Source organism: Corapipo altera, unplaced genomic scaffold, assembly GCF_003945725.1.
Source record: "Corapipo altera isolate COAL_440 unplaced genomic scaffold, ASM394572v1 22b, whole genome shotgun sequence".
Taxonomy (NCBI): Eukaryota; Metazoa; Chordata; class Aves; order Passeriformes; family Pipridae; genus Corapipo; species Corapipo altera.
Window position 1 is genome coordinate 23,975,538 of NW_020884876.1, and position 25,973 is coordinate 24,001,510.

Consider the following 25,973-nt stretch of genomic DNA (forward strand, 5'->3'; position numbering starts at 1 on the left):
TCACTTTCAAGTGGTGTGGCAATGTTAATAAAAAGTCAATATCAAGTGGTTTTTATTGGACTGGAGATTTATATGATATACTGTTTAATTGGTATCACTTATTTCCTAGTCTTTAACTTTTTATTGTTCTGTTTGTTTTTCAAAGGCTGTGTAGATGATATTGTAACTGTATTGGCTGAAGAACATGGTTCTCTTGATATTATTAAGGTCTGTGAACGTGGTTTACTCTTTCATACTGTCTTATCTAGAATACTTTACTATTGTTTCATAATATTTCATGTTTATTTTTTTAACTTATTTGGTCACTTGTTGTATTGCAATATGATGAAAAATTTTGAAGTCTAAACTATTATCTAAGATCCTTTCAATAGCTGGTACTGGTAATATTCTTTCCTAAAGTTGCTGTCAGTCTCAGTAACTGTTCTCACCAACAAAAATAAGCACTAAATTTTAGTGTCTGCATATTTTCAGACATTATGTGAAAGAGTTCTGACTATTAACAGAAGAAATTTCCCAAGTATTGCATTGTTTCAAGCTGGCTGTGGAATATCTAAATTTAAAAATAAAAGTAAAAAGCTGCATACGTTGCAAATTTCTCAGACTTTTTTCCCCAGATCAAATGTAGGACTGGGAGGTGAGAATAATTGCTTCCCCAGCGTTTCAGTCTTACACAGCTAACCTCATATGTGTAGGTGTGAGATTTTATTGCTCTTGTTGGAATAGCCTGTATGTTAAAAGTTAAGCATGAGCCAAGTGGCTTGCTGAATTAAGATAGTAATAAACAGACCTCTTCCACATTTTTCTTACATTTCAGGACCATTCTGAAAATGTCATAGCTCTGCTGAAGAAATGCCTTACGTTCCAGCCTTCTAAGAGGCAAGTATTCAGTCCAAGGGCATAGTACAACACGTGGGTTACTGTGAAATTAGAAGAAATGTTGCTGAATCATTTTTTTTTTTTTTAAATATTGACGGTTGGACTACATATAAGAAATGCTCGGTTTTGTTGCTTTTCAGTGTTAAAAGGGAAAGAATTAGGGAGGGGACACAGAAATCAGAGGTGCAAAACCTTGAGATTGAATATGAGAATTTTGGGGGAAAAATATTCAGGCATTTGTAGTTCTAAGTTCACAGCTTTTACTGATTCTATGTCTGGAAGTTGGTGGTGGTTACCATAGCTCTATTGTAGCCAGAATAAGGGCTGCTTCAGATCTCTCCTTTCAAAGAAGTTTTTCATTATGTCAATCCACTACAACTTCCTTCTGAAAATGGAAGTATGCTTTTGTTCTTTAATCAATCTTTTTTTCACATCCCTGCTTTGAGCAGCTGAAGGGGAATTAATAAAATAGTTCATATTCACATTAAGTGAAGGTGGGATCTAAATTTGGGCTATAAACAGACTGCATGGTTTGTTTTGCTTCATGAACTGAAAAACATTAGTAGACAGTTCTGCTATTAAGATTTCTGAAATCCAATGTAATTTAAAATAACTTGCTAGTATTTTTTACTGAGGATATTTCTCACTGAAATATAACATTTTTGGAAGCACTTTGCTGTAAGTATTTTATTCTCTTTTCTTAATTCAAGGCCAACTCCAGAGGAATTGCTGCATGACAGTTTGTTCAGGGAGGTATCCTCTCTATATCCTCCCTTCCACAAACCTGCTGGTCTGTTCTCATCTTCTCCAAGGTGTGCTAATTTAACGCTTCCTGAAGACATAAGTCAATTATGTAAAGGTAAAAGCAGGTGGTGGGATAAATGTCATAGGAGGGGGAAGGAAAATAAATGTTATTGCATTTTCTCTCCAAAAGTTTATTCAAAGAAACTATTAAATGTTACAACATTACATTAATGAAATAAGTTGTTTAATGGACAGAGGTATAGGCAGACATGTTTTGAGGGATGTATGCAAGTCAAAGGAGGACATCTTAATTTTGTGCTTTGACTTCAGGGAAAAGATATTTAACATTAGTATTCAAGTCCAGGTTGCAATAGCAGTATCATCTTTTGCCTTTAGAGTTTGGACATGTGCATATACGAGGTAATTCTCTTCCACTAAATTCTGTTGTGGATCGATAATTGGATTCTGCTGGATCACAGCATCAGATGATTTTTTGAAGTATTGGAAGACAAAATCCTTGTGAAAGAGGTCACTTCCTAAGCTAAAAGATTATACTTCCGAGTTTTGAACTACAGTATGTTCAAAGTGTTACCAACTCTCAAGTCCTCATTAACTTTTTCTTATGAATGTGGAGATGTTTAGAGAATCTCATTATACGTTTTTTGGAGACAAATATTTTATAACCTATTACAGTGAGTACGGTAGGTGAAGGGAAGAGAGATTGTAACTATTCAGTACGAATCACTTGTTTCTTATTTTAAGTCTTAATGCTGTGTTGTATACAAAACAGTGGTTTGTTTTGTTTAAAAACATGCAGAAAGCACAAGTCCACACTTCAGTGTATTTGTTTGAGTGTTTCAAGGAAAACCGTAGAAATATTTGCTCTTTTTTTGACTTCTTTCCTTAATTTCCTAAAGGGCACTTGCAAAGAGAAGGTCACTTTTCCTCAAATTTCACATTAAGACCTTTCAAGTAGATTTTTTTTCAACGATATGTGTTTAGAGTTGTAAGAAGAAATACAGACTACCTAAAAAACTGTAATTTATTTTTATGTCATTTCTCACAATAGATGAAGATAATGATTACTTAGCAGAAAGATCAGTTGAAGAGGTTTATTATCTCTGGTGTTTGGCTGGAGGAGACTTGGAGAAAGAACTTGTCAACAAGGAAATAATTCGTTCAAAGCCACCTGTCTGCACACTTCCCAAGTAAGGATGGAGAAGCACTTTAAGGAAAAGGAGGATGGGTGGATGGAGAAGGCTAATAATTTTGAGAGAACATATTTACTTTTAGCACCTGTATGTGTGCAAAATATTGAAAGTGGCATTCTTGAACAGCAGGAAATTGTCACTTCCCCTCTTACCCAACTTAAGGTATTATCTGAATACCTTGTATCTGTTACCTACCTCATCTTCCTGTTGTTTTCTGAAATTTGAAAAGATGCAGGAAAAGTGCAGAATACTGAATTGGAAGTCCCTAAATTTTGTACACTTTCAAATCACATTAAGTTTTAGTAATAATGTCTCACTGTGATTCAATGGCTTCTTTGTAATTGTAGTTTAATATGTAGAGCAGCAAATTCTCGCATTCTGAATTCCTTCTCATGGAGCAGCAGTGCTGAATGGTCAATCCAGTTATTCAGCAGATTAACTGATCAATTTTTTTTAAATGCTTGGTTTTATGACTTATAAGTCTGTAAAAGCATTTTAGTCATTACTACTTTTATCTTACTGCTACACGTGTTGCAATTTTATGTAGTAATTCATATTATAATCTTATTATCTGATCTTAATAAATATAATTATGTGCCAATATATATCAATTTACTATTTTGCAGTTTAAACATGAAGTATGTGTACAGCCAAAATACAATATCTTTAAAAGAAAAAAAAGTGTGGAACTAGGTTTTAAGTGATATTTTAGCGTCAAAATTAGTGTGAGATTTTGAGGAATTGCATATTTGTTTGCCCATAGGTAAACACAGTTGCTTTTGAATTATGAGGGACAAACATTATTCATCATTAAGGTGAAAGACTCAAAGATCAGGTGTTAGTTTCAAAAAATGCAATCTAACTCCATCTAAGTGATACTTGTAATGATAGCTTAATTTCTGAAAATCAGTTTCATGTGATCTGCTTTAAAAATATCATAAAATAGAAAATTTGTGTATACTCTGTATTGGATTCATTTGTATCCTTAGGTGGACTTCAACAGAAAAGGTCTGGGTCAGACTTATGCTTAGTTTTTTTTTCGTGATGGAAAATGGCTTTCATATGATAATATTTTATTTTTGCTTTTCACATTAAACAGCAGCTCTGATCGGTGACACATCAAGGAATAAAAGGGAGTATTAATCCCGTATCTCATTACTCTTCCTTTGCATGCAAACAAAAGTTATAGAAAACCTGAAATGTGTTTTACAACAAAAGCTGTTGGAATAATTTAAGGTGATTGTACATTCCCTTGATAGCAGACTTCATGCTATGCAGAGTCAATACACGATACTCTAAGAGCTAATACTTTGTTTTAAAGAGGAAACTGCTTGATGTAAGAAATTTTTTTTCCTAGCTCAAGTCCTGTGTTTATAAAATGACCTAATTTTTTTTTCTTCTTTTTGAAGCTTTTTATTAGAAGATGGTGAGAGCTTTGGGCAAGGACGAGATAGAAGTTCCCTCCTAGATGACACAACTGTGACTTTGTCTCTGTGCCAGCTCCAAAATGTAAGAGTAGTATTGTGCACTTTTTCTTACAACCTCACTGCAGAAACATTTGTTTAAAGGGAATATGTAACAGGAGCTCCTGCTGCTGTTTCTGCAAACAGAAATGTTACTAATTCCAAGAGAACACTTCTTAGCGTCTGTGTCAGATTATGATTTATGCTATTAAACTGCTTTGTCTGCAAAAACTTACTAGGTTTGATTTATCTTCTGTCCCTCCATCCCTTTCCTATATCCCTCCCTTTCTTTTTTTTTGTTACCTTCTTTGTCCTGGTGTAGTGCAAATAGTTCTGTAGTACCTGATATTCTCCACAATTGCTAAAGTGACTGGATAGTGAGTGTCTTCTTGTGTACTTTGTTGTCTGTAGATGGCTCACATTATCCAAAAGAAAGATCAACTCACTTCAGTTTCAACTCCTTAAAAGCTTTATACTTAAAGCTGGATACCAAGTTTCCAGTAGTTAATTACTAATCTTTGGAATATGTAGCTATGAAACAGCTAGTTCAAAGGATCTCTTCAAAGCATTTTGCAGAAGTGCTGTCATGCAGTTTTCTTCCATCTTCAGTGGAAAACATCAACATACGATATCATGACTTTGCTTGATGTAATGACGAGTTACAAGATTTACTCCATATATCACTGAAATGTTTTAATTGTTCGTATGTCTTTGCACATGTTTATTACTCTAGAATTAGGAATTTATGCTGCAATAGCAAATGCAATTCTGTCACAGTTAAAAAAAACCCCCTTTCTATATAATTACAGGGCTTAATACAGAAAGGAATGCAACCCCTGAAGTCTTGTTCTCTGCCACCTTAATTTTGGGGGCAGGGTGTCAAATACTGTGTAAATGTATTTCTTCAGTAAAACTTTACACACAAATGCATGAAGACAGACCAAAGAATTGGAATACTTTCTTCGCTTGGTTGATGGGGTTTGGATGGCAGGAGGGAGGTTAACAGTATGCAATAATTACTATAAAGTTGATGCACACTGCAGTTCCTACTGTTGTTCTTATGAAAGGTCAGCTTTTAAGGCTTTTTTTAAACTTTTTTATCTGAAATTTTGGATATTGCTGCCTGCTTCTATAAATACAGCAGAAAAGAAGTATATACTGAAATTTCATTCTGAGGACAATGCAAGCCTGAACCTTGCACTATTAGTTGAAATAAATTTTTGAACTTACACAGTTCTTCAAACACCTTTTATAGAGCAGAGCATGATGCTTATAATCAAAAGAGGAGCAGTACCGAATGAACTGAGAATGAACTGTTCTGTCAGTCCCAGGAGGAACAGGCTGTGCAGTATGCCTTCAAGTTAAGGATGGAACTGCAAAACAGAGCACTGCAGGGAGCATGGTATTAAACATTAATTTTGATGCACCATAAGATGTCTGAAAACTCCAGTGAAAAATCTAGGCATGTTTGTTCATCACCTTTCCTGAGAGTGCCTATATTTCCTGAAAGGAAATAGCTCTTGAACTGATTAGAAACATAAAACCAAGTTGTGCAGTTGCTTTGCAGCTACTTGGATAGGAAGTCCATGAAGAAAGATTAGAAAAAGAAAAAGAACTGCGTAATACTATTAATCTCTTAATCCATGATCATTAGAAGCCATTTTTTCTGCGGAAATAGGTTTATAGATGAGTTATCTTCAGGCAGGAGAAATTCCACCAACTCAAAAGACCTCTGTTAGTAAAAGTTTTTAGTGTTAAAGGCTGTCTGTAAGCCTCTTTGCTGACAGAGTACTGAGCTAATGCTTAGGTCTCAAGGCAAACTACTAAATTTGGCAAATGAATTACTAATAAATAGTTTTTGTATTCCACTAAGATTTCTACTTGAATTCTGAGCAGCATTCTAATAATGAATTATTTTTCTTTTTCACTTCAGAGGCTGAAAGATGTTGGTGGAGAAGCATTTTATCCATTGCTTGAAGATGAGTAAGTGCGTCTGTAAATTTGTACATCTATAAGGAACTGAATTTTGAGTTATTAGTTTTATTTGAGTAGCACACTGCACAGCTAGACATAACTGTCTCCCAAAACAAAACTAACATGTCTTGTTTGGTTCGAAAAGTTGAGGGCTGGTAAACACTCTGCACTTAGGGCCCTGATACCAAACTGAGGACCTTAGCCTGTTTCTCTGTTCTGGAGAGAACAACTCAGCATCAACTCAACTGTTTATGCTGAATATTCAAAATTATCCATTTATGTTTGTTTCTGACTCAGAAATGCATCATAGGATATTAAATTTTTTTCAGTGATTTGTATTTCATGCTCTTCACTACTACTATCCTAGCTCTTTCTTTCCAGCCAGTCAACTTTACCTCATTCAAACAGTAGCAATGAGCTCTCTGCAGCTGCCAGTCTTCCTCTGATCATCCGGGAGAGGGACACAGAGTACCAGCTAAATAGAATTGTCCTGTTTGACAGGCTGTTGAAGGTATGGAATCTTTCTGATGCTGGATAATTGGATTTGGCCTGTTAATTGGAAGATTTTTAAAAGACTAAGTAATTGAAAAAGGAAGCAGTGATACAAGAGACCACACTGGGAAAGGGGAAGAAAACCCTACAAAAGTATAAGACTGAAGATAAAAATATAAGAAATAGGTCTTTTTCAGTAGTGATGAATATAAAAGTAAATTTTAAAGTATGCACATGAAAACAGAGCTACTGTTAATACTGGTTACTTACTGATGAAAATAATTTTACATCCTTTTATTTCATAACAGACTAAGTTATTTTAGATATAAATATGCCTGTTAACACTTCTGCATTTCCAAGCAGTAAGGTACTTGAAAACATGCCATAGCAGTGCCATGTCACAAATATGAGGTTTATATTGGGGGAAGAAATAGCAGTTCCTAATTTACATTAGAAGAGATGGATTCTTATTTAAGAATGAGAGAGCTGATGCACATTATCAAATATAACCTAGAAATGTTTAATAAAACCAAGATGGGTGCATAGCATGAAAATAAAAACCTTCTAATAAAAATTTGGATTAGTAGATATATCCAGTATATACCAAAGCATGTTAATGCGTTTATGAGAAGAGCGGATATTTTAATATCAAGCAGTAGTCCTTCATCCAGGCCTTCCAGTTAGGAATTAAATTTACTTTTTGTAAAACTTGTATTCTCTGTTCAGGCTGACAGTATTTGTCCTTATGGGGAAAGACTGTCCCAGGATTGGGGTTGGAATTTTTTCAGTTACATGGTAACGTTTTTTGCAGTTAATCTCTTCTCTTTGTAGGCCTACCCATATAAGAAAAACCAAATTTGGAAAGAAGCTAGGGTTGACATCCCTCCTCTTCTGAGAGGCATAACCTGGGCTGCCCTGTTGGGTGTTGAGGTAAGGGTAATGGTAACATTTGCAGAAGTTCAAATACTAACTGAGGGTGGAGTGGGATAGGAATGGGATTGGCAGGGAAGTTGGAATGGACTTACAGATTTGGCAGGTAGAGTTACTGGAATTTTAAACTAAATGAGTCATGAAATTGTGTGAATAAAGTTCAGACCAACTTGCTTCTTGCTTCTAATGTTATTTGATAGATAGAGAATGTACGTAAACTTGACTGCCTTTAATTTTGATTATGAGATGGAAAAATAATACCCTTACAACCAAATTCTGTTAGATTGTTTAAATACTTTTGGTAGTTAACAGGGGGTTTGGTTTTATTTTTAATATTTTTGACAAATGCAGTTACAATCCTTCTGCTCCAGTCAGCGATAGTTGGACAAAACAGGATGAAACATATCAAATGTATTTTTCTCATCTACCAATCAATGAATTTCTGAGAAAGACTGGAGAATAAATAAATCAAATGTAACCCTTTCAGACAAAGGACTAGTAAGGAATATCCTAGAAGTGAGGGCTCCTCACAGAGTTCCTCAACTATATAGCTTTTGCATCTACCTTACTTGCAATCTGCAGCATGTAGCAAGGAGATTCTTGCAGATTAATCCCAGGTTATTCAGGATATTTAGCTCAGGATATGACCTTCTGAGTGCTATATAATAGAAACAAAAAAAAAGCAAAACTGCTGGTCAGGGTTGTAACCTGAGTCTTGGGAGATGAGTCAGTTCTCATGCTTCAGCAGCTTGCCATCTGTACAATATGGGTAGTGTTTCCCTATCCCATAACATTAAAATGGACTTGTTAACATGCCTGTCTTGGGATTTAAGCGAGGACAAGCTACTAGAGTAGTGTATACTGTCAATATCAATTAACAAGCAGCTGGATTCAGTGCCTTTCCAGAGATGATGCTGAAAGTCACTTGCCAGTGGCTGAGGTAAGCACTGAATTTAAATTGAGTGCATCTCTTAACTTGAAAATGGTAAACTGTATCAAGTACATAGCTTTCTGCATAAACAACTGATAATCACTGAAGATTGTATTGGTGAGGTCACAGAAAAATCTATATGTCATGAATTAGAATGGAATGAAGATGGTTTTGTTAAAGTTTAGTGTCAGACTTTTTTTGTACTTCAGGAAAGTTTTTCAGGAAAAAAGAGTTGCTAACTAAAGTACATAACAAAAACAGTCAGCTTCTGCATATCAGCATGTACATTGTTATATACCTTTTGTTAGTAAGTGTTTTCTAAATTCAAATATTCTTCTTCCACATTTAGGGTGCCATACAAGCAAAATATGATGCCATTGATAAAGACACACCGATTCCTACAGACAGACAAGTAAGACTTCTGGCATTACCAAATATTGTCACTTGAAGATCATTTCTACCCTTCGGAGCCATTTACCTATTACAGAAAATGTGGTTGATAATACTAAAAGGGTTCCCCTTGCCCTCTAACCTTATTTGTGCTGTAGCAAGAATCTTGCAAAACAGACACGTACAAGTACTTTAGCTCAGCTTATGTTAGAACATGTGGAAAGTGAAATCCTCTTTCACTTCATAATCACTGTTTTTGTAGCAGCAGCCAAGTGTAGTGAACAGTACTAATGATATATTGTTAAAATTCCTGGTTTTATTGAATGCTTGTTGTGCCTGTTGGACCTTGTACAAGTGTACAGGTAGTGTACTGAGTAGCCTGAGATCCTGTAAGGTGAGTTGTGCTTCACAGAAATGGGGTTTTAAGCATTTTGGTTCTCCAAGAAGAGAATGTTCTTAAATGTTCCCTTACCAGACAGAAAAAAAAAACCATCAGGAGCAACAGCTGTTTCTTTCAGCTGGGTGAAGGACTATTTTCCATCACGTTGGTTACAACATTGAGAACTCTCATTTGATTACCTTTTAGAGCAAAGTGATATTACCACCTGAAATGAGTCCAGAAGTAAAAAACTGTAATTGTTATCTGCTTTCTGCCTTTTTCAAGGGTTAGCACTCTTTTAAAAATATGAATGCAGCAAAAGAAAAAAAATCTCTGTTTTTAAACTTGGACAGGGCTGTTAGGTCCCCTGTCAGTTTTGGTTTTGAGAGTGATAGAGGAAGCAGATTGTGTTTATGATGGTGGTCTGACCTACATTCTTTGGCTGACTTCCACCTCTAGTATTGGAAGATTGCTGTAGTACTACCCCACTTATCCCCGTTTCTCTTTATATTATATGTTGGCTGTGGTGCAGATTGAAGTTGATATTCCTCGTTGCCATCAGTATGATGAATTGCTGTCATCACCAGAAGGTCATGCAAAGTTTAGACGTGTATTGAAGGCCTGGGTTGTTTCCCATCCTGATTTGGTGTACTGGCAAGGTGAGTTTGACTAGTTAGCAAGGTCAGAGAATTATATGGAAAGCTCTGACTGACTTAAAAATACCTCCCCTCTTCTGCCCCTCAGTAGAAGCTCTTTTGAGTACTTTTCTTTCTGTTTCCTTTGAAGAATGAATCTATGGGTTATTGTAAATTTAATTCCTAATAATGTGTGTTTAATTTGCAGTGAGAAATTACCTCACTCTTTGTTATATATTTACTCTTCTTAAGTTTCAGTCACTTTGTTTATAAACGAAGAGTCTGTTGCTTACTGTTCAGTTCCAAGGTAAAGTTGCAAAAGTTACTGAGTTCTTGAGATGATAATTGACCTTTCTTGGAAACTTTGGCAGAATATCTTTTCAGCATTGTAGTTTAACAATTTGATATCCTCTCTGTTTTCATGCATTGATTTCACAGTTGTTCTCAGCATTACATGTAAAGCCCTGGTAGAACTATAACCAGTATCGAGTATGCAAATTTTCATGATAAACTGATGAATTTATCTTGTGCATAAAAATAAATGAGCTCTTTGTGCCGTTTCTTCATGGCTCTTCTCTCTTAGGTCTTGACTCCCTTTGTGCACCGTTTCTGTACTTGAATTTTAACAATGAAGGTGAGTACCCTTTTCTGTTGGGAGTGAAGGGAAAGCACAGTCTGTCGTCTGTATCTGGTTGCAGACAGATGTGCACACTTGCTTATAGATGGAAAGTTTCTGTACCTAAAAAAGGAATTTTAGTGCTTTAGTTGCCACAAGTCAAAAGAAATGGTTGGGTTTTGAAAACTCCATGTGGTGTACTGCTCTTCAAGCAGGGGTTCAACTCCTGTGTTTATTGCAAGTACAATAATGATATATAATCAAAAGCACAAGTAACCTTGTATGTAAAAGGAAGAAATACTGCTCTAGTACATGTCTATTTCAGTGAAGCTGTAGTTCAGCCTTCTTTAAGGTTATTATTAACCTAAGTGTTAACCTGTCAGACTAGCTTTATTCAGAAAAGCTGATGATAGTTTTAAATTTACAATCAACTTTGTATATGTGACCTTCATCTTATTAGAATGTGATTTGTTCAGAACAGGTCTAGACCACTCTTTTATTCTCTTGTAGCTGGCTTTCTTTGTATAAGGTCTGTGTATGGGAAAACTAGTTTCTTAGGACAGTGACTCCTGTTATGCCTACTGTGCATACAATCATTTTTGTGTATAGATTGATTTAAGTATTTATGCTTATTATCTGCTTAATAATGAACATTTTAGGTGTAGTTTTGTTTCTACCTCTGTCATTGCATCCATTTTTTAATTCTTTCAGCTCTGGCATATGCTTGCATGTCTGCTTTTATACCAAAGTATTTGTATAACTTCTTTTTGAAGGATAATTCTCATGTTATTCAAGGTAAGTCAGTCCCTTTATTTTTTTGTGGTTCTAAGAGAAGTAGATTATATGTAAATGGATATATAAATACACTTTTTCAAGGGGTTTCAAATTTTGAATGCAATTACAATGACATAGCTGTGCAAGAAAATTAGGAATAAAATAAGTGGGTAAAGATTCAGGCAGGAGAGAAAACCCAAATGTGCATGCACACACACACACACAATATGTTCTATGTAAAATCCTAGGTAAGAGTCACTCCATCCTTGCAGTACAAACAAGAGGTTCCTCAGAAAATGGAAGTTATGGTATTCAAGGATATAGGGATTTGAGGAGAATTTCTTACTGCATGAAAGATAAGGTCATTCAATACAGGACAGGTGTTGGAGAACCCCAAGGAATAACGTTCCGTAGTTCAGTCTTCAACAACTTTATAGATAACTCAGAGAAATTAAAACAATAGCTAGGAATGTCTGTTCTACCTGAAAATTAATTTTCAATTTCATGAAAATTTGGAAAAGGAATTGTCTAGAACTAGAAAGCCACCTTGACACACCATGTTGGGAAGATAGTTTATCTTTCATGCAGCTTTTAAAAACCAGAAGAAGCTGTTTGAAAAGCCATCAGTAATTTAAAAAAAACAGGTGGTAATGAATGTTATTAATTGCAAGCAGTTATGAGTGTTTATTGAATACTGAGTTTCAGCATGGCTTGCTGCCTTTATATTTCTTTTAAAGAAATTATTTCTTATATTTCTTGTGAAACTCATCAACTTCAATCAGTGTCTGTCATTTTTTTGTGTTCAAAAAAGGAAATTAAGAACTGATCAACAAAACTAATTAGGCATAAAAGCATTTACATATTAGATGATCAGGAGAGAGCTAATGTAAGGAGGGATTGCAGCTGTTAGGAGGGTTTATGTATGAAAGACAATGGGTAAGAGGTATTACGAACTGAATAAAATAATAGGAAAAATTATTCTGGAGAACTTGTTTGCATCCTTTTGTCTGTAAAGAAAGATTGCTTGCAGTAAAGGTCTAAAGATGAAAAGAACAAGTATGCTCCTCTGGAGACAAGTGCTTTAGACTTCAAGATTAATAGCTTGGTAAAGAGTTTTCTCAAGGGGGTATACTCTTCCATAAAATAATACTTCTGCTCTCCAGGGTTTCCTGATATTATTCCTAAGGAGCTTTACAAAAATATGTATCAGCTGAAGTTAGAAATCTAGGTCAGTAGGATTATGTGAACCAAAGCAGTATAGGCGTTCCTGAGTTCTTGTTCAACATCTGGTGTCATCAAGGACTCAGGGAGACCAGACCCTTTAGAATTCTTTCAGTATTCTAATTAATCTTTTCTAGGGTTGTATGTCAAAAACCAATATTTAAATACAGGTTTAAAGAAAAATTCTGTGTCATTTCCCTGCTTTATTGAGTTGGAAGAAAGTGTTAAGAATGTATTATTTAACTGTCCACTGCAATTTTACCTTCTTTGTGTCTTCTGTGTAGGGGTGGATGGAAGCAATCTTTCAAACTGCAAAGTTCAGAAAACTCATCTCTGAACTTGTCACATACAGCAAAGACAGCTGTTTTTTCTAAGCTTATCAGGGGTATTTCCTTACATGAAATAGGAAACAAGAGCAGTTAAAGAGATTTTGGTATGCAATACCTAATTATGCAAAACAGAAATTCATATTCCAACCAACTGCAATTGACTGTTTTTGTGAAGATGTCTGTATTTTTCATTAGTCCCTTAATTACCCATGTAATCTTACACAGTAACTATATTTCATGACACTGGCTGTTCAAATAAAGATGGAATCTATCAACCTGTGGTATATCCATAGAGAACCATAATGGGCACAAATCTTTATTTTAAGAACAAATGTATTTCAGGGAAGCTAATTGGGAAATTGTCTTCACCAGCGTGTGGCTGAATGTGGAGGATTATTGGTTTGTTATACCTGACTTGAGACTGCTGGCTGTTTCACAAAATAAAACCGATGCAAGATGCACTTTTTTTAAATGATTATCATGTAGTGTGGTATGAATTTAAGGCATGGACTCAGTTATCTCCCTAACTTGTATGCATGTGAATAAGAATAACTTTGGCTGGAAACTGAGAAAGCATGAGACATACGATCAGCTCCAAAGCAGTCTGGCTGTGGTGACACAAACTCCTCATGCGTTTGTTTACCTACTTACCTTCCCAGCTGAGTGCTGAGAGCTGAGGCAGCTGTGGCACAGCAGAGGTGCAGTATCAGAGCAGAGAGGCTGGCACTCCTAAGATTCCAGAAATCTCCTGAGAAGTTTAGCGTGCTGTGGCTTTGTCATTGCAGCTTGAAGCAAAAAATGTTGTGAAATTCTGGAGCAGGGTCAAGAGATCTTAATTTCTTATTGCAACTTACCTTGGAGAATTAGGCATACTTACCTTGGAGAATTAGGCATCCTTTTAAGTATAATTTGCAGTGATTGCAGGGATTGTGGCTTGTTTCCATAGTATTCTTACAGTGAGAGCATTGTTTTTCAGTCCTCCTGGGGCAGAATGAGCTTTTAAAATTTCTAGTCCAAAGAGAATTTTACTGAGTGATTGTCCTTAACTTGCTGGCTTAACCTGAGAGGAGTTAACTTGAGTGCAGATAATCAAGATTTAAGTAATATAGTGTGTGTGGAATTGTCCCAGCAGAGCCACTTCTGTGCTTCTTAGCAGTGGAACTGGAGTTCAGTTTTGCCACTTCAGGGATGAAGACAAACAGCAGTAAGGAATTATTTGCTCTCTCCAAGTGAGACAGCAGTAGGCACCTAGTCCTGCAGTAGACTTTGAAGGAAGCAATGGCAACTCTGAATAGCTAATTTGTGGAGCTGTGTGGACTTGGTATATGGAGGTTTATATTTGGGGACAGTAGCCTGTGGAGCCTTGAGATGTCAGCATGTTCTGGAAGCAGGTTTCACATTCTCTGTTTTCCTCCCCTAGACTAGCTGTCTGGGCTTGGGAGCATGGAGAAAAAGGAATTGCCATCTGTTAGAAAACAGCAATGTTATTACCTCATCATCTTCCTTCTAACAAAGCATATGACTGTGTGGGCAAAAGTGGGAGAGGGGCAGAACAGAAAGAGAAATCTGTCAGTGTCTGTGTTCTGCTGTCTGCTTCTCTTCCAATTAAAAACAAATGTTATTTAGATAATTTAATGAAACTGTACCCATCAATCAAATGTGCCAGGCTGAAGATGCAATAAATTTTCTCTCTTACAGTAAGTATTTCTCCTTCTTGCTTCTAGAAAAAAGGCAAACAAATTAAGGTATTACTGATCATGAAAATGGTAACCTTATAGCCCCGTTACCTTAAAACCTCAACTTTCAGATTGCAAAATTCTTTGTAGAAAAGAAACCACACAGAATATTGTTTAAATAATATAAACTTTTTGTATCACTAAAGCAGTTGAAGTCTTAAAAATCCTTGGAACAGTCTTGTTTTAATTTGCTTCCATTGGTATTTTACGGCTCATACTTATACTGAAAAGTCTTTAACTTTGCATGTCAAACATGCATCACAACCTAAGAATGAACCAAGTAAATCATTGTTAAAAGTCCAAGTTGAGAAGTACTAAGCAAGAGAAATGAAACGTTTCTTCCTCTGTATTGACTATAATGATGACAAGGAAGACAGTGGTGTTATTCACTTTTTGTTTTATTGTAGGTTTGAAATCAGTTGTTTTCCTTTCCTACAGCTCTACTGTGAGCTAGCAGCATATGATGGTTTGTGGTTTTGACAACTATCTTGCATTTGTCATTTCAGAATACCTGACGGTGTTTTCTCAGATGATTGCATTCCATGATCCAGAGCTGAGTAACCACCTTAATGAAATTGGTTTTATTCCAGATGTAAGTGCTAAGGGTCCTTATAAGTATTATTCAAAGGAATTAAAAAATGGGAAATGAGGGCAACTGGGATGAAATGCCTTTGCAGATTGTTTCAGTAGCACTTCAACAAAAGTGAAACTTCCATATTAATGGACCTTTCTAAATATGCTGATAAAATGACAAAGTTTGACTTATTTTACATGCTTCAGTCCTTCCTGTTCTGTTGGGATGATAAATACAAAAAAAAAATACTATTAACCAGTTACTATAACTTACAAATTCGTCTTAAAAGGTGTATATATTTATTTTTGAAATGTAGATTAATATACAAAAATTAATGTGTCCATAAATTACTAACAGCAAAATTACTGCAAGCTAATTAAGTGCTGTTGATTAACACAATAGACATATCATTTTACAAGTAATTGAAAAAATATGTGCAAGTGTGGTTAATCTTGTAGATATGTCAGACCTTGGAAAATGCTTAGCAGTCATTTGCTGGAGTCTATCAGAAACATGGGACAAGTGTATAACTTAGACACAAGTTTTATACTTTCCTTGGAAAGAAGTCTGTAAGATGGAGGAAAATGAAAATTGAGAACACAGCCAAAACGTAGAAGAGAGGGTAGACTATGCTGGAAAAAGCAAAACAGGACCTTCTTTAGAGGCTCACTTCATGAGTGTAAATAGTAAAGCTTTCCTCCTCCTTTTTAGAGAGGTGCATGTAGTCCAAAAAGCCAAGATAAAAATAAAAATGTTTGTCTGACTTACTATAGCATTATTGAAGTTTATGACTAATGTTTCTGAAATGTACATTTAGACAAGGCCATAGAGATAATGTGGTTATTTGTTGTGGTCTATATCATTCTATATTTGGCATTTAGAAATTTTGTAATTACAAGTTAGTCATAAGAACATGATGACAGAGGAGGGAAGAGGGAAACTGAAGTCAGGAGATGTTCATGTAGAAAAAAAATTTCTTAAATAAGAAATTTATATGCATTGTTTCTATATGCAATATAACGATTACTTTATCGGAAAAGTCTTATGCTTATTAGGAAATATTTTAAGTTGGACTACCAAGGCCAAGCCTCTGAAAGTCCTTTGTTGTGCACAGTTCCTGAGTGAATTTGTGGGTCTTTGGGACTGGCAGATATTCATTATCGATGTTAACAAAGATTGTAATGGAAAAGCAAGTATATATTTTCATTTGTGGAGGTGTTTTAATGTAATAATGTTGTTTGATTGATACAAACGTAAAAGATATTGCAGTGTTAAAATGAGCAGAAGAGAAAGCCAGTGTATTGTATTATAAAGTGAGAAGTTTGACAGAGCCACATGTATTGCAGATGACCCATGTCTGAAGGGGGCAGGTGGGAGGAAGATGAAAAGAAGGTAATGAGAAGTGAGAACACTGATCTGTAGAAAGCCTAGATATTTGAGTAGACGAAGGGCAGCAACATTTAAGTTCCTGAGTGAGAATCAATTTTGCAGCATCACTGTGTAAATGTACTCGATGATTATTTGTTAAAGGCCATAGATGACCAAAGCAATTCCTCTGTGTATTTTGTCCAGGAAACTAGTTCCCACTCAAGTGGTAAAGATGTAATTTTCTTGACCACCTTACGGATCCTCATTTGGACTACTAATCTTTATGTGAGAGCTTAAGTTATATTTCAGTGTTCTCCACTGAAAACTTCCAAAGTACAAGTCAGATGGAGTAGTTTAAAATCACGTTTTGTTATATTTTAGTTTGCATTTTGTTAATCGTTGGACAGCACATAGTCACACATGAGCCTTGTCTCTAAGAATTACAGTCTAGAAATTGTTAGGTAACGTAGTAAATTGCAAAACAGAGGTATATTTTTGGAAAAAACCCTCTTGCATTGACAAATGCTTGTTCTAAAATTAACACTAACCTCTGAAGAGAAGTTGTCCTTCCTAAATTGTCTGTCTCATTTTTGGGGGTTTTTGAATAGGTAAAAATTGTTCTGACTTTCAGATTAGTGAGCTAGTGATTTTTTTTTTTTGTACCCGTAACAAGGCAGCACAGGATCCATCAAGGTGAAGTATGTGCGCTGTAGTAATGAGATCTGAACTAGAGTTTCGTGCTTGAGTACTAATCCTATCAAAGTAAATCCTGATTAATCTTTCATCATTGAAACGCAGGCTCCGCTGCAGGGAAGATTGTGTTTCCTGGCACCCTTCTCATTTGCTTCAGGTCACGTAGCTCTCAGAATATTGAATACTGCTGAAGCTTGAATCATTCTGAATATTATTAGCTGATGTGGTGCCTGGATTAGGTACATTGCTGTGGCTATGTGATTTACATGTAAATACAGGGGTGATATATATGGTGAACCTTACAGTTCTTCTTTGCTTACTCTCCCAAAGTTTATAATCTTCCCCACCCTATATAATACTTTATAATATTTTCCTTAATTTGCTGAATAATTCTGACCCTAAACAGCAGACCATTTTGAACTGAAGAAAAACAAGGAAGTGTATTATGTTACTAAAAGTGTAACTATAGCTATAAATTATTCTAAAGCACTTTCAGCTGCAAATTCTGGAAGCTAGAAACAGTTGTCATATATCCTTAACAGATGTCAAAGTCTGGCTGCAGTTACTTTTATCATTGTGCTGGAGCTGCTGGCACAGGTGGATAGATACCTTTGCTTGGTTTGGGTGATATGCAGGAGCTGTCAGTAATAGGGGCGTCGTCTAAATGAAAATAAAAATCCTGCCCTTGAAGTACTTTATCTCTGTTCTGCTGCACAATTACCTGATAATGAATCTGAAGGAGAAGTTTCTTGCTGGTATTTTTTATCTTGTGAAGAGAGCAATAATTCCTTAAATTTTGTTTGTGTAGGTGCATATGGATGGGTAGAATTTAATATTAAAAATTTGACTAGACTTGTATTATCTTTTGCATCTTTCTGTAGCCTGTAAATATATGATTAATTTTCTAGGCACCATATAGGATTAAACCTAAGTATGTGTATGTGTGTATTTAAAAGATGGAACGTGAAGGTGAAAGATGCTGAGTTTATAGAATAAGCTATTTCATTTGGAAGGGGCCTACAACAGTCACTAGTCCAACTGCCTGACCACTTCAGGGCTGACTTAAAGCATGCTGTTAAGGGCATTGTCCAAATGTCTCCTAAACACTGACAGCCTTGGGGCATCAAGCACCTTCCAGGAAGCTTTTTCTGGAGTTTGATCACCCTCTCAATCTTCTGTAGGTACAAGTGTGTAAAGCTTTCATCTTCTAGAGGATCGGTCAAATAATGAAACAATCCCGACAGTTACAACAGGCAATAAAAAAAATCCTTATGGAAAAGGCTTTCATTAAGATTTGAACCAATATCTCCGAGAGTTTTGAATGTTTAATGGAAGATGCACTTTTCTCAAAATATGACCACCTAGCTATGGACAGGTAAACATCTTCACCCTGCTGAAAAACAACACAAACTACATCTCCAAGCTCAGGTACTGAGCAGAGTTCATCATAGCAGAGCACCATTGGAAAGGAGGCTTTAGATAGGGGTGATGGAAAGATGGAGAATGAAACCTAGTCTGAGGTCAACAGATTTCAATTGTAACAAAAAAAACCAAACCAAAACAAAAAACACACACACACACACAAAAAAACCAACCAAAAAAACCACAAAACCCAAAACCCTGTGGATTTATTGTTTGAATGGGAATAGATTTTAAGTGGTTGCTGTGTGCTTCATATGTAAGAAATTTCCAAATCCTTACTTCAAAGCACAAAAGATCTTGTATTTTACTAGCAAAGCAAAATGATAATTATGGAACTGCTCATCTAAAAGTAACTCTAAAGAAAACGAAGCATTGAATTTACAGTCTCTTAATGTGACTTATTCTCAGGCCGTTCCAGTGGTTCAGATGCTGCTTTGATTACACATTAGGTATACTTCCCGGCTACGGAGAGTTAAGTGTCGTTAGAAACCACAACCCCGTGATGTTTCGGGGTTCAGCAGTAAGGGGTTGAAAAGCTCTTTTCCCGGAGCAGGTTATTCCGGGGGCAGGGCACGGCGCTGTTGCGGCGGGCGGTCGCTAGAGGGCAGCGTTTACCAACGCTGCGGTCAGTCCGGTACCCGGGAGCGGCCGGGGAGGGACCGCGGGGCTGGGGAGCTGCCGCTCGGTGCAGCATCCTCAGTCCTTCTCCTGCTCTTTGACTTGCCGAGTGGATAATGCCACCGGTGTCGTGGCTTTCCCGTGGTTGCTTGTTAAAAGTAATCATAACATTTTCAGGTTTACCAAGGCCTCCTCGTCTTAAAACATTTATTAAAAACAGAGGGGAACCTCCCTTCAATACAAACTCTCCTGCTAACCTTCTACTGAAGGTGTTAGAGCTACTTTTCATGTCACTGTTAATAGTTTTGGTGAGGGTGGTTTAGAGTAAAGCAGTGCTTTTTCTTATGGTTACCTTTTAATAATCTTTAAAGTTTCTCATTTTGTGTATATCCTTATGTATTTTTTTGTAAGTGCATGTACAATAGAGGTGTTTGTGAAATAAGAAGAAAGTTCAGATCTGCTTTGGTAAAACATTTTAGTCAAATATATGAAAAGGAGGAAATAATTTCTTTTAAATACCAAGGAATTAATGTAGTTCAAAATGACGTCCACATAATATGTACCTCCAAGCAAAGAGGAGCCTCAGGCTACTAAACTCGTTTTCCTACTGCATTGGAAGCAAGATATTGCATACAAACAAGCAGGTAAACAGGTATTAGCTGATAACAACCACAGTAGGGGATATTTCAGGGAACAGGGCATGTTATTATTCACTAGAATGCCATCTATTTAAGGCATGACATAGGTATACTTGGGGAAATAGTATGAATGTATTGCAAGATTAAAATGATGATAGAAATTGATTCTGGTTTAGATTTTGAACCCTTAAAATCAATTGGCAGGTTGGAGGCCAAGCTTCATAAAAGTCTCCTGAATATTAAAAGTGGTGAACAGTCTGGTCATTGCAGCTTTTTTAGTTTATGGACAGTATGGTTCTAATATTATCAGGTACTCAGATGAAGCCATAAGAATGAAATTTAGAGAGAGATATACTAAGAAGATTTTCAGCAGATGTGTGCATCATTTAGTCAGAGCCATAACACAGTTAAGAGTTTATGGAATAAGTAGTAATTTATTAACATAATATCAATTATGCTTTCCGCTCCTCGTTTGTTTACTTCCAGGAGAAGCTTAATAGGAGGACTAATTTGCACTTTTTATGAGCTAAAAAGTAATATGTTAAGCTTTATGTCAAACTGTAAATCTTCAGAAGTATAAAACAGCACATGAGCTATGCAGCTGAATAAAATTTGACAGTGATTATCTCACTCTTGTGTTCCTAATTTATGGGGACTTTCTGTGCAGTTTGTTTCAAGAAAATGGATTCTGTTGCCTGCAACATGCTAAATACTTCAATGAAAATTAAGTAACTCTCGGTGTATCATAAATGCTTAGCTCTTCACACTCTATATGATGTCATGAGGATGAAAGTTTGCTGAAATTAAAGGTTTTCTGTAGCTGTTGCAGCAGCACAAGTTCTTAGACAGTCTTGTAGTGATGTAAGTGCTGAACCAGGACATCATCAAATGGCACCTGCCTTTAAAGGTCACAGTAGAACTACATAAATGCTTAACTGGTACTACTTTTGAGAATAAAATTGTTCTTAGTTCCTTCACTGAGAAGTATACATTTTAATAAATACCAACAGAGGAGAAAAAGGCAGATGTAGTTATTTTTTACCTTGGAAATTGCAGTTTGCACTTTTAGTTCTTTATATAAAGCCATTTTTTTCCATAGTCAAAAGGATATATTGAATCAAGTTGGTTTATCTTTTTTCAGGCATCCTTGGCTAATTTTTGCTTAGCTTAGTGAGAATTGTGACAGTTTAATGGAGCAGATTTTTTACTTATTTAAGACTTTGGGTGTTATTTTTTGCAAACGAGCCTAGTGAGGGTGGTGGTTGGTTTCGTTACTGTTTTTGATACAGTATTACAAACTAGTAATTTGAAATACATTGGAACTGGAGATGGGGGATGGAAAAAGCTCAGGGGGCCTAAGAGTTGTATGATAGTGGATCTACCACCGCATTTATTTTCCATTTTAAATACATTCATATGAAATAGCCAATTTCTAATGTAGTTGACAGACAACATTAGTTCTCAAAGCATTTTTTTGTTTTCTTCCCTTCATCACCACCTTTTGCAGCTTTATGCAATTCCTTGGTTTCTTACAATGTTTACACGTGAGTATGCTTTTCCTTATTCTCTGATTAAATGTTCTTTTATTTCTTAAGTATATTATTTTCTCACTTTTTCAGCTAAAGCTTTCCTAATTGGTATAATATGTAATTTAGTAGGATGCTTGTAATTTGCAAGGATGCATTCTGGTTTGAAACTCAACACTGTCTGTCGCTTACTGTCTGTCCTGGTTTGGCAATAGTTAGCATTTCTATTTTTTTTTAATTATTATGTTGAATTTGAACTGGATTATTTTACACATGAGGTATTTAGGATGTATTAAAATAAAACTGTTATCTACTGGAAAGAAATGTAATAATAGTTAAAAAACCAAACCAAACCATCCCTTGCCCTCACCCAAATAATGGAAGAAACTGTAACTTTGTTTTTGAAGATCATCAAAAAAAGCTTTTTTTTTATTGCACTTATACACACTTACTCTAGTAGCACTATGTTATTTGTGCATATATGTTAGGAACAAAGAGAACTTTATAATTTGGTGAGCTTTTAATTAAAGAGGACAAAGCTAATAAAACAAGTCTAGAAAGCAATTTAAAAACTTCTCTCTTCAAAGATCTCTGTGATTTTTTTCATGTCATGTCAACATTGGCAGACTTTGAATTCAAACTTTTTAAAAAGTGACAGAATTAAAAGAGTTGATGGATTATTTCTCTGGTGAAATATCAAAGAATTTAATGTGAGATTCTTGATTGCAATTTCTAAAGATCTTGACTGTTAAGAACTGGTTCCTGCAGATGCCTGTTTTTCTATAACTTTCATGAGAATCACCAAATTTGGAAAACCAGGATGATTTCCTTGGCAACCAATTGCAATAAAATCTTATAACTATTTAGTTGGAGGATAGCTTATTTTAAGAGAGCCACCTTCAGCTTTATATGCTATTTTTACTAGGCCTTTCTTCTTGTCTTTCCTTTATTCTGCCAGTATTTGCTTTATTCTGCTCATTCTTTTGTCTAATTGTAAGTAACTGATCTTATTGATTAACTCATTAATGTCTTCATACCGTGAAAAACTGATATGGGTGTCCTAGTGCATAATTACACTGTACCAAAAGAAAAAAAAATTGCCTAATTTTGCATAAGTTTGAGATGTGAAAACCCACACACTTCCAAGTATTAATTCATGAAAGAGGACATTGATGATTTCCAGAATAATCAAACTGCGTATGAAGACAAATATGATTCTAAAGAGGTTGAGCCTCTTTGCTCCCAAATAAAAAAGAAAGAACTATAAAAGAAAGAACTATAAAAAAGGCAACTCATTAACACTCTGAGCGCGTGTATATGCTTATGGGTTTTTTTATTGTGCTTATTTATCATACAGATGTCTTTCCTTTGCACAAAATTTTTCACTTGTGGGATACATTACTGCTTGGAAATTCCTCCTTCCCATTCTGTATTGGAGTTGCCATACTTCAACAGCTGAGGGATCGTCTTCTGGCTAATGGATTCAATGAGTGCATTCTTCTTTTTTCAGATTTGCCAGGTACAGAAAAAAGTATTTCTTCCTGCTTTCTCTGTCTTCCCCATCGTGTTGCTGAATAAAGTATGTGCCTGCATGTAAATATATGTTTTGAAATCATGGTAGATTTAGGCAAACTCACTGCCAGAGTGTGTGTGGGTCTTAACTACAGTTTGTTGTAGTTGGTTGAAGTCTTTTTACTGTCATCAGAAAGAATTCAGTAAGCCTGTTGTTATTTCCAGATGAAGGTTGGAGTATTTTTGTTGTGAAATTTAGAACAATTTAAAGTAATTCATAAGTGACTATTTTTAGACATACGACATATAGAAATGATCCAGTTGATAAGAATTTTTTTAGAAATAAGTTTAGTACTGTTCTGAACAGTGCTTTTCCACTTTGATGCTGGTGCTAGCCTGTTTTCCTCTCAAACATAATTAAACTTTTACTGTGGAAGCAATCAAGTAAAAGGGTTAGGGAAAGCAGTATTAGAAGCCATTGAAATTGCTCTGTGTTAAATCAGTTTCCATTTGAAATTTAAAGCTTTCAGAAGAACTTCGAAAATCATACTGGAGGCTCATGACCATTGTGCAGAAGCTCTGTCTCCTTGTTCAGTGGGAGGTGGTTAACCTGTCCATACAAACAAGTGTTACATCTTATAAAAAACATTATCATTAACCATGAAGCTTAGATCTTCTTTCAGAGCAAGTATATAGTGAGACAGTAGAATGCATTTGAACTGAGTAAGCCATGTCAACTGAAAGATGAAGTTGAAGTACTTTATGCTGAGATCATGTGTAAGAACACATAAGCATATCCGTTTATATAATAAAATTAATTTACTAAAATTTGTAGTGTTGTAATGTACACGTGTTCTGCTGGTTGTAGTTGATGACAACTTTGCTGATACTCTGGTAGGAAATACCAGTTTCCAAAAAGATGTGCATTTTTTTAACACTGGTGATGTCTGTGACATTTGGGATGTCAGCAGTGGCACATTGAATATTGTAAGGTTACTCTAAAGCATATCATAAAGTAATACTAGTAAGACTACTAATGGAAAAAAGTGTGAGGTGGAAGATAATTCTAGTGTGACTTAAATGTTGTTGGTCTAGCTTAATCAGTAACTTTTTGAACATATAATTATCATAGCCTTGTGCCTTCTCTTTCTGACCTGAGTCTTTTTCTCTTTAAGAAGTACTGATTAGTTATGCTTCTTGTCAGCTGTGGCTTTCAAACAAAACTTCTATTATTTTTGTTACAATAAATTGGGTGCCAAGGCTGAGGACTTCCTGAAAGTAATTTACAAGCAACCTTCACCTGAAACTCGGTCATCCCCAGGAAGAGATTATTTTGTTCAAAACATCTGCAATAATTTTAATCTAAAATCAATTGTTGCTCAACAGTCTGAAACTTCTGTAATTTTCAAGCTTTTGTGCACTGGAATTTCAGGCTGCTAATGAAAGCAACTTGCTTTCCAAACTGATAAAAGTATTCTACTGCAATCTTGAAACTTTGTGGAACACTTTTTAAAGTTTTTTTGTTTTTACGAAACAAACAAAATCCTCCCTACTTTATTTCCAGTTCACTGTATATAACACAGTTTCAACTTCTGGTTAAAAAAGTTAATGATGTGAGGAAAAAGAAGCAGCCTTGTGCCATTATTGATTGCTTGATACTGAAAACCCTTTCCAATGCTTGTCTCAAAGCTTTGACCGTATTTTGTCTACGAAGTCAATACAATTGGACATTACTCGCTATTTTTGGAAGCTCTATTTGAAATTTTGATTTATTTTCATTTAGTTTAAACAATGTCCTAGCATATTAGGAAATTTATTTGAAGAATTTGGCAAAATAATTGGTTAATTAAGAATACTGGAAAGTTCCTTTGCTGTAGCCACGAATGTCCTAGTTCATTCCTTGTGGAGGCTGTATGAAGGGGACGTATATCAACTGCTAAAACTTAAATAGAATTAGATTGTTTGGGAAATAACTACCCAAGGTGTTTGTTTTTCTTTAAATTCTCTTTCATCTGTTCTTTCATATTTTTTCCTTGTGTTTAAGGAGCTCTGTTAAGTATGAACTTTATTGAAACAATATAAATACCGGAGAAGATTTAGGAGGTACTATTTGAGACACACAAACAAAACCAATCCTGGAGTCACTGCTAATTTTTATGTGTAGTTTAGAGATATAGTAAATTTTGTCCTATTCAGGTGATGCAGAGAGAGCAAAGAGAGTATGCATTACCTTTGTTTTTCCTAGAAGTCTGACATATGGCAGAATGTGGTAGGAACATACAGTACCACCCCTCCACCTCTTCTGCCCTGCCTGTTTCTCCTGAAAAGCCTGTAACCATCCAACAGGGCACTCCAGTTACAGGTCTCATCCCACCAGGTTTCACGTGCACCAATGATGTCAAATCTCTGGGACTGGGCCAAAGCTTTGAGCTCTTATTATTTTTCCTCATGCCGAGTTCATTAGTGGAGAAACACTTCAGTTGTGGTACATTGTAGCCAACACCTCCTGAGACAGATTGAGAGATCCCATGTGTGCTGGTTTTCTCAACTTTTGGCGCACCATCCCATCGCTCATCACTGGCAAGCCTGGTTTTGTCCCTTTCCACCATCCAAGTTAGTTTAAAGCTCCTGCACTAAAACTCTTTTTCCCTTCTGAGACAGGTGCATCCTGTCAGGTGTCAGTAGACTAGGTATTGAATAGATCATCCCATGGTCAAAAAACCCAAAATTTTTTCGATTACACCAACCTCAGAGCCACTCGTTGACCTGGTGGATTTGCCTGTTCCTATCAGTGTTATTCATTGTTACTGGAAGAAGCAAGGAAATCACTACTGGTGCTCCTGATCCCTCTACCAATTGTCCCAGTGCCCTGAAGTCTCTTTTGATTGGCCTCGGACTTCTCTTTGTTATTTCACTGCTGC

The 25,973-nt window shown here is 35.8% G+C and overlaps 1 protein-coding gene across 6 annotated transcripts in view; it reads left to right on the forward strand.

The window, feature by feature from the left end:
* The window catches only part of TBCK (TBC1 domain containing kinase), a 97,863-nt gene that overhangs the window by 31,594 nt on the left and 40,296 nt on the right, over positions 1 to 25,973 (forward strand). For 5 of the 6 annotated variants that reach the window (XM_027635905.1, XM_027635903.1, XM_027635904.1 and 2 more), the window contains 15 exons: positions 146 to 207; positions 815 to 876; positions 1,587 to 1,735; positions 2,690 to 2,828; positions 4,241 to 4,340; positions 6,228 to 6,277; positions 6,650 to 6,779; positions 7,592 to 7,690; positions 8,971 to 9,033; positions 9,923 to 10,049; positions 10,609 to 10,659; positions 11,353 to 11,436; positions 15,208 to 15,293; positions 21,522 to 21,558; positions 22,898 to 23,059. In XM_027635905.1, the coding sequence (XP_027491706.1) occupies positions 146 to 207; positions 815 to 876; positions 1,587 to 1,735; positions 2,690 to 2,828; positions 4,241 to 4,340; positions 6,228 to 6,277; positions 6,650 to 6,779; positions 7,592 to 7,690; positions 8,971 to 9,033; positions 9,923 to 10,049; positions 10,609 to 10,659; positions 11,353 to 11,436; positions 15,208 to 15,293; positions 21,522 to 21,558; positions 22,898 to 23,059 (1,401 nt within the window). The remainder of the gene's footprint in view (positions 1 to 145; positions 208 to 814; positions 877 to 1,586; positions 1,736 to 2,689; positions 2,829 to 4,240; positions 4,341 to 6,227; positions 6,278 to 6,649; positions 6,780 to 7,591; positions 7,691 to 8,970; positions 9,034 to 9,922; positions 10,050 to 10,608; positions 10,660 to 11,352; positions 11,437 to 15,207; positions 15,294 to 21,521; positions 21,559 to 22,897; positions 23,060 to 25,973) is intronic. The other variant, XM_027635908.1, reaches the window with a different exon arrangement.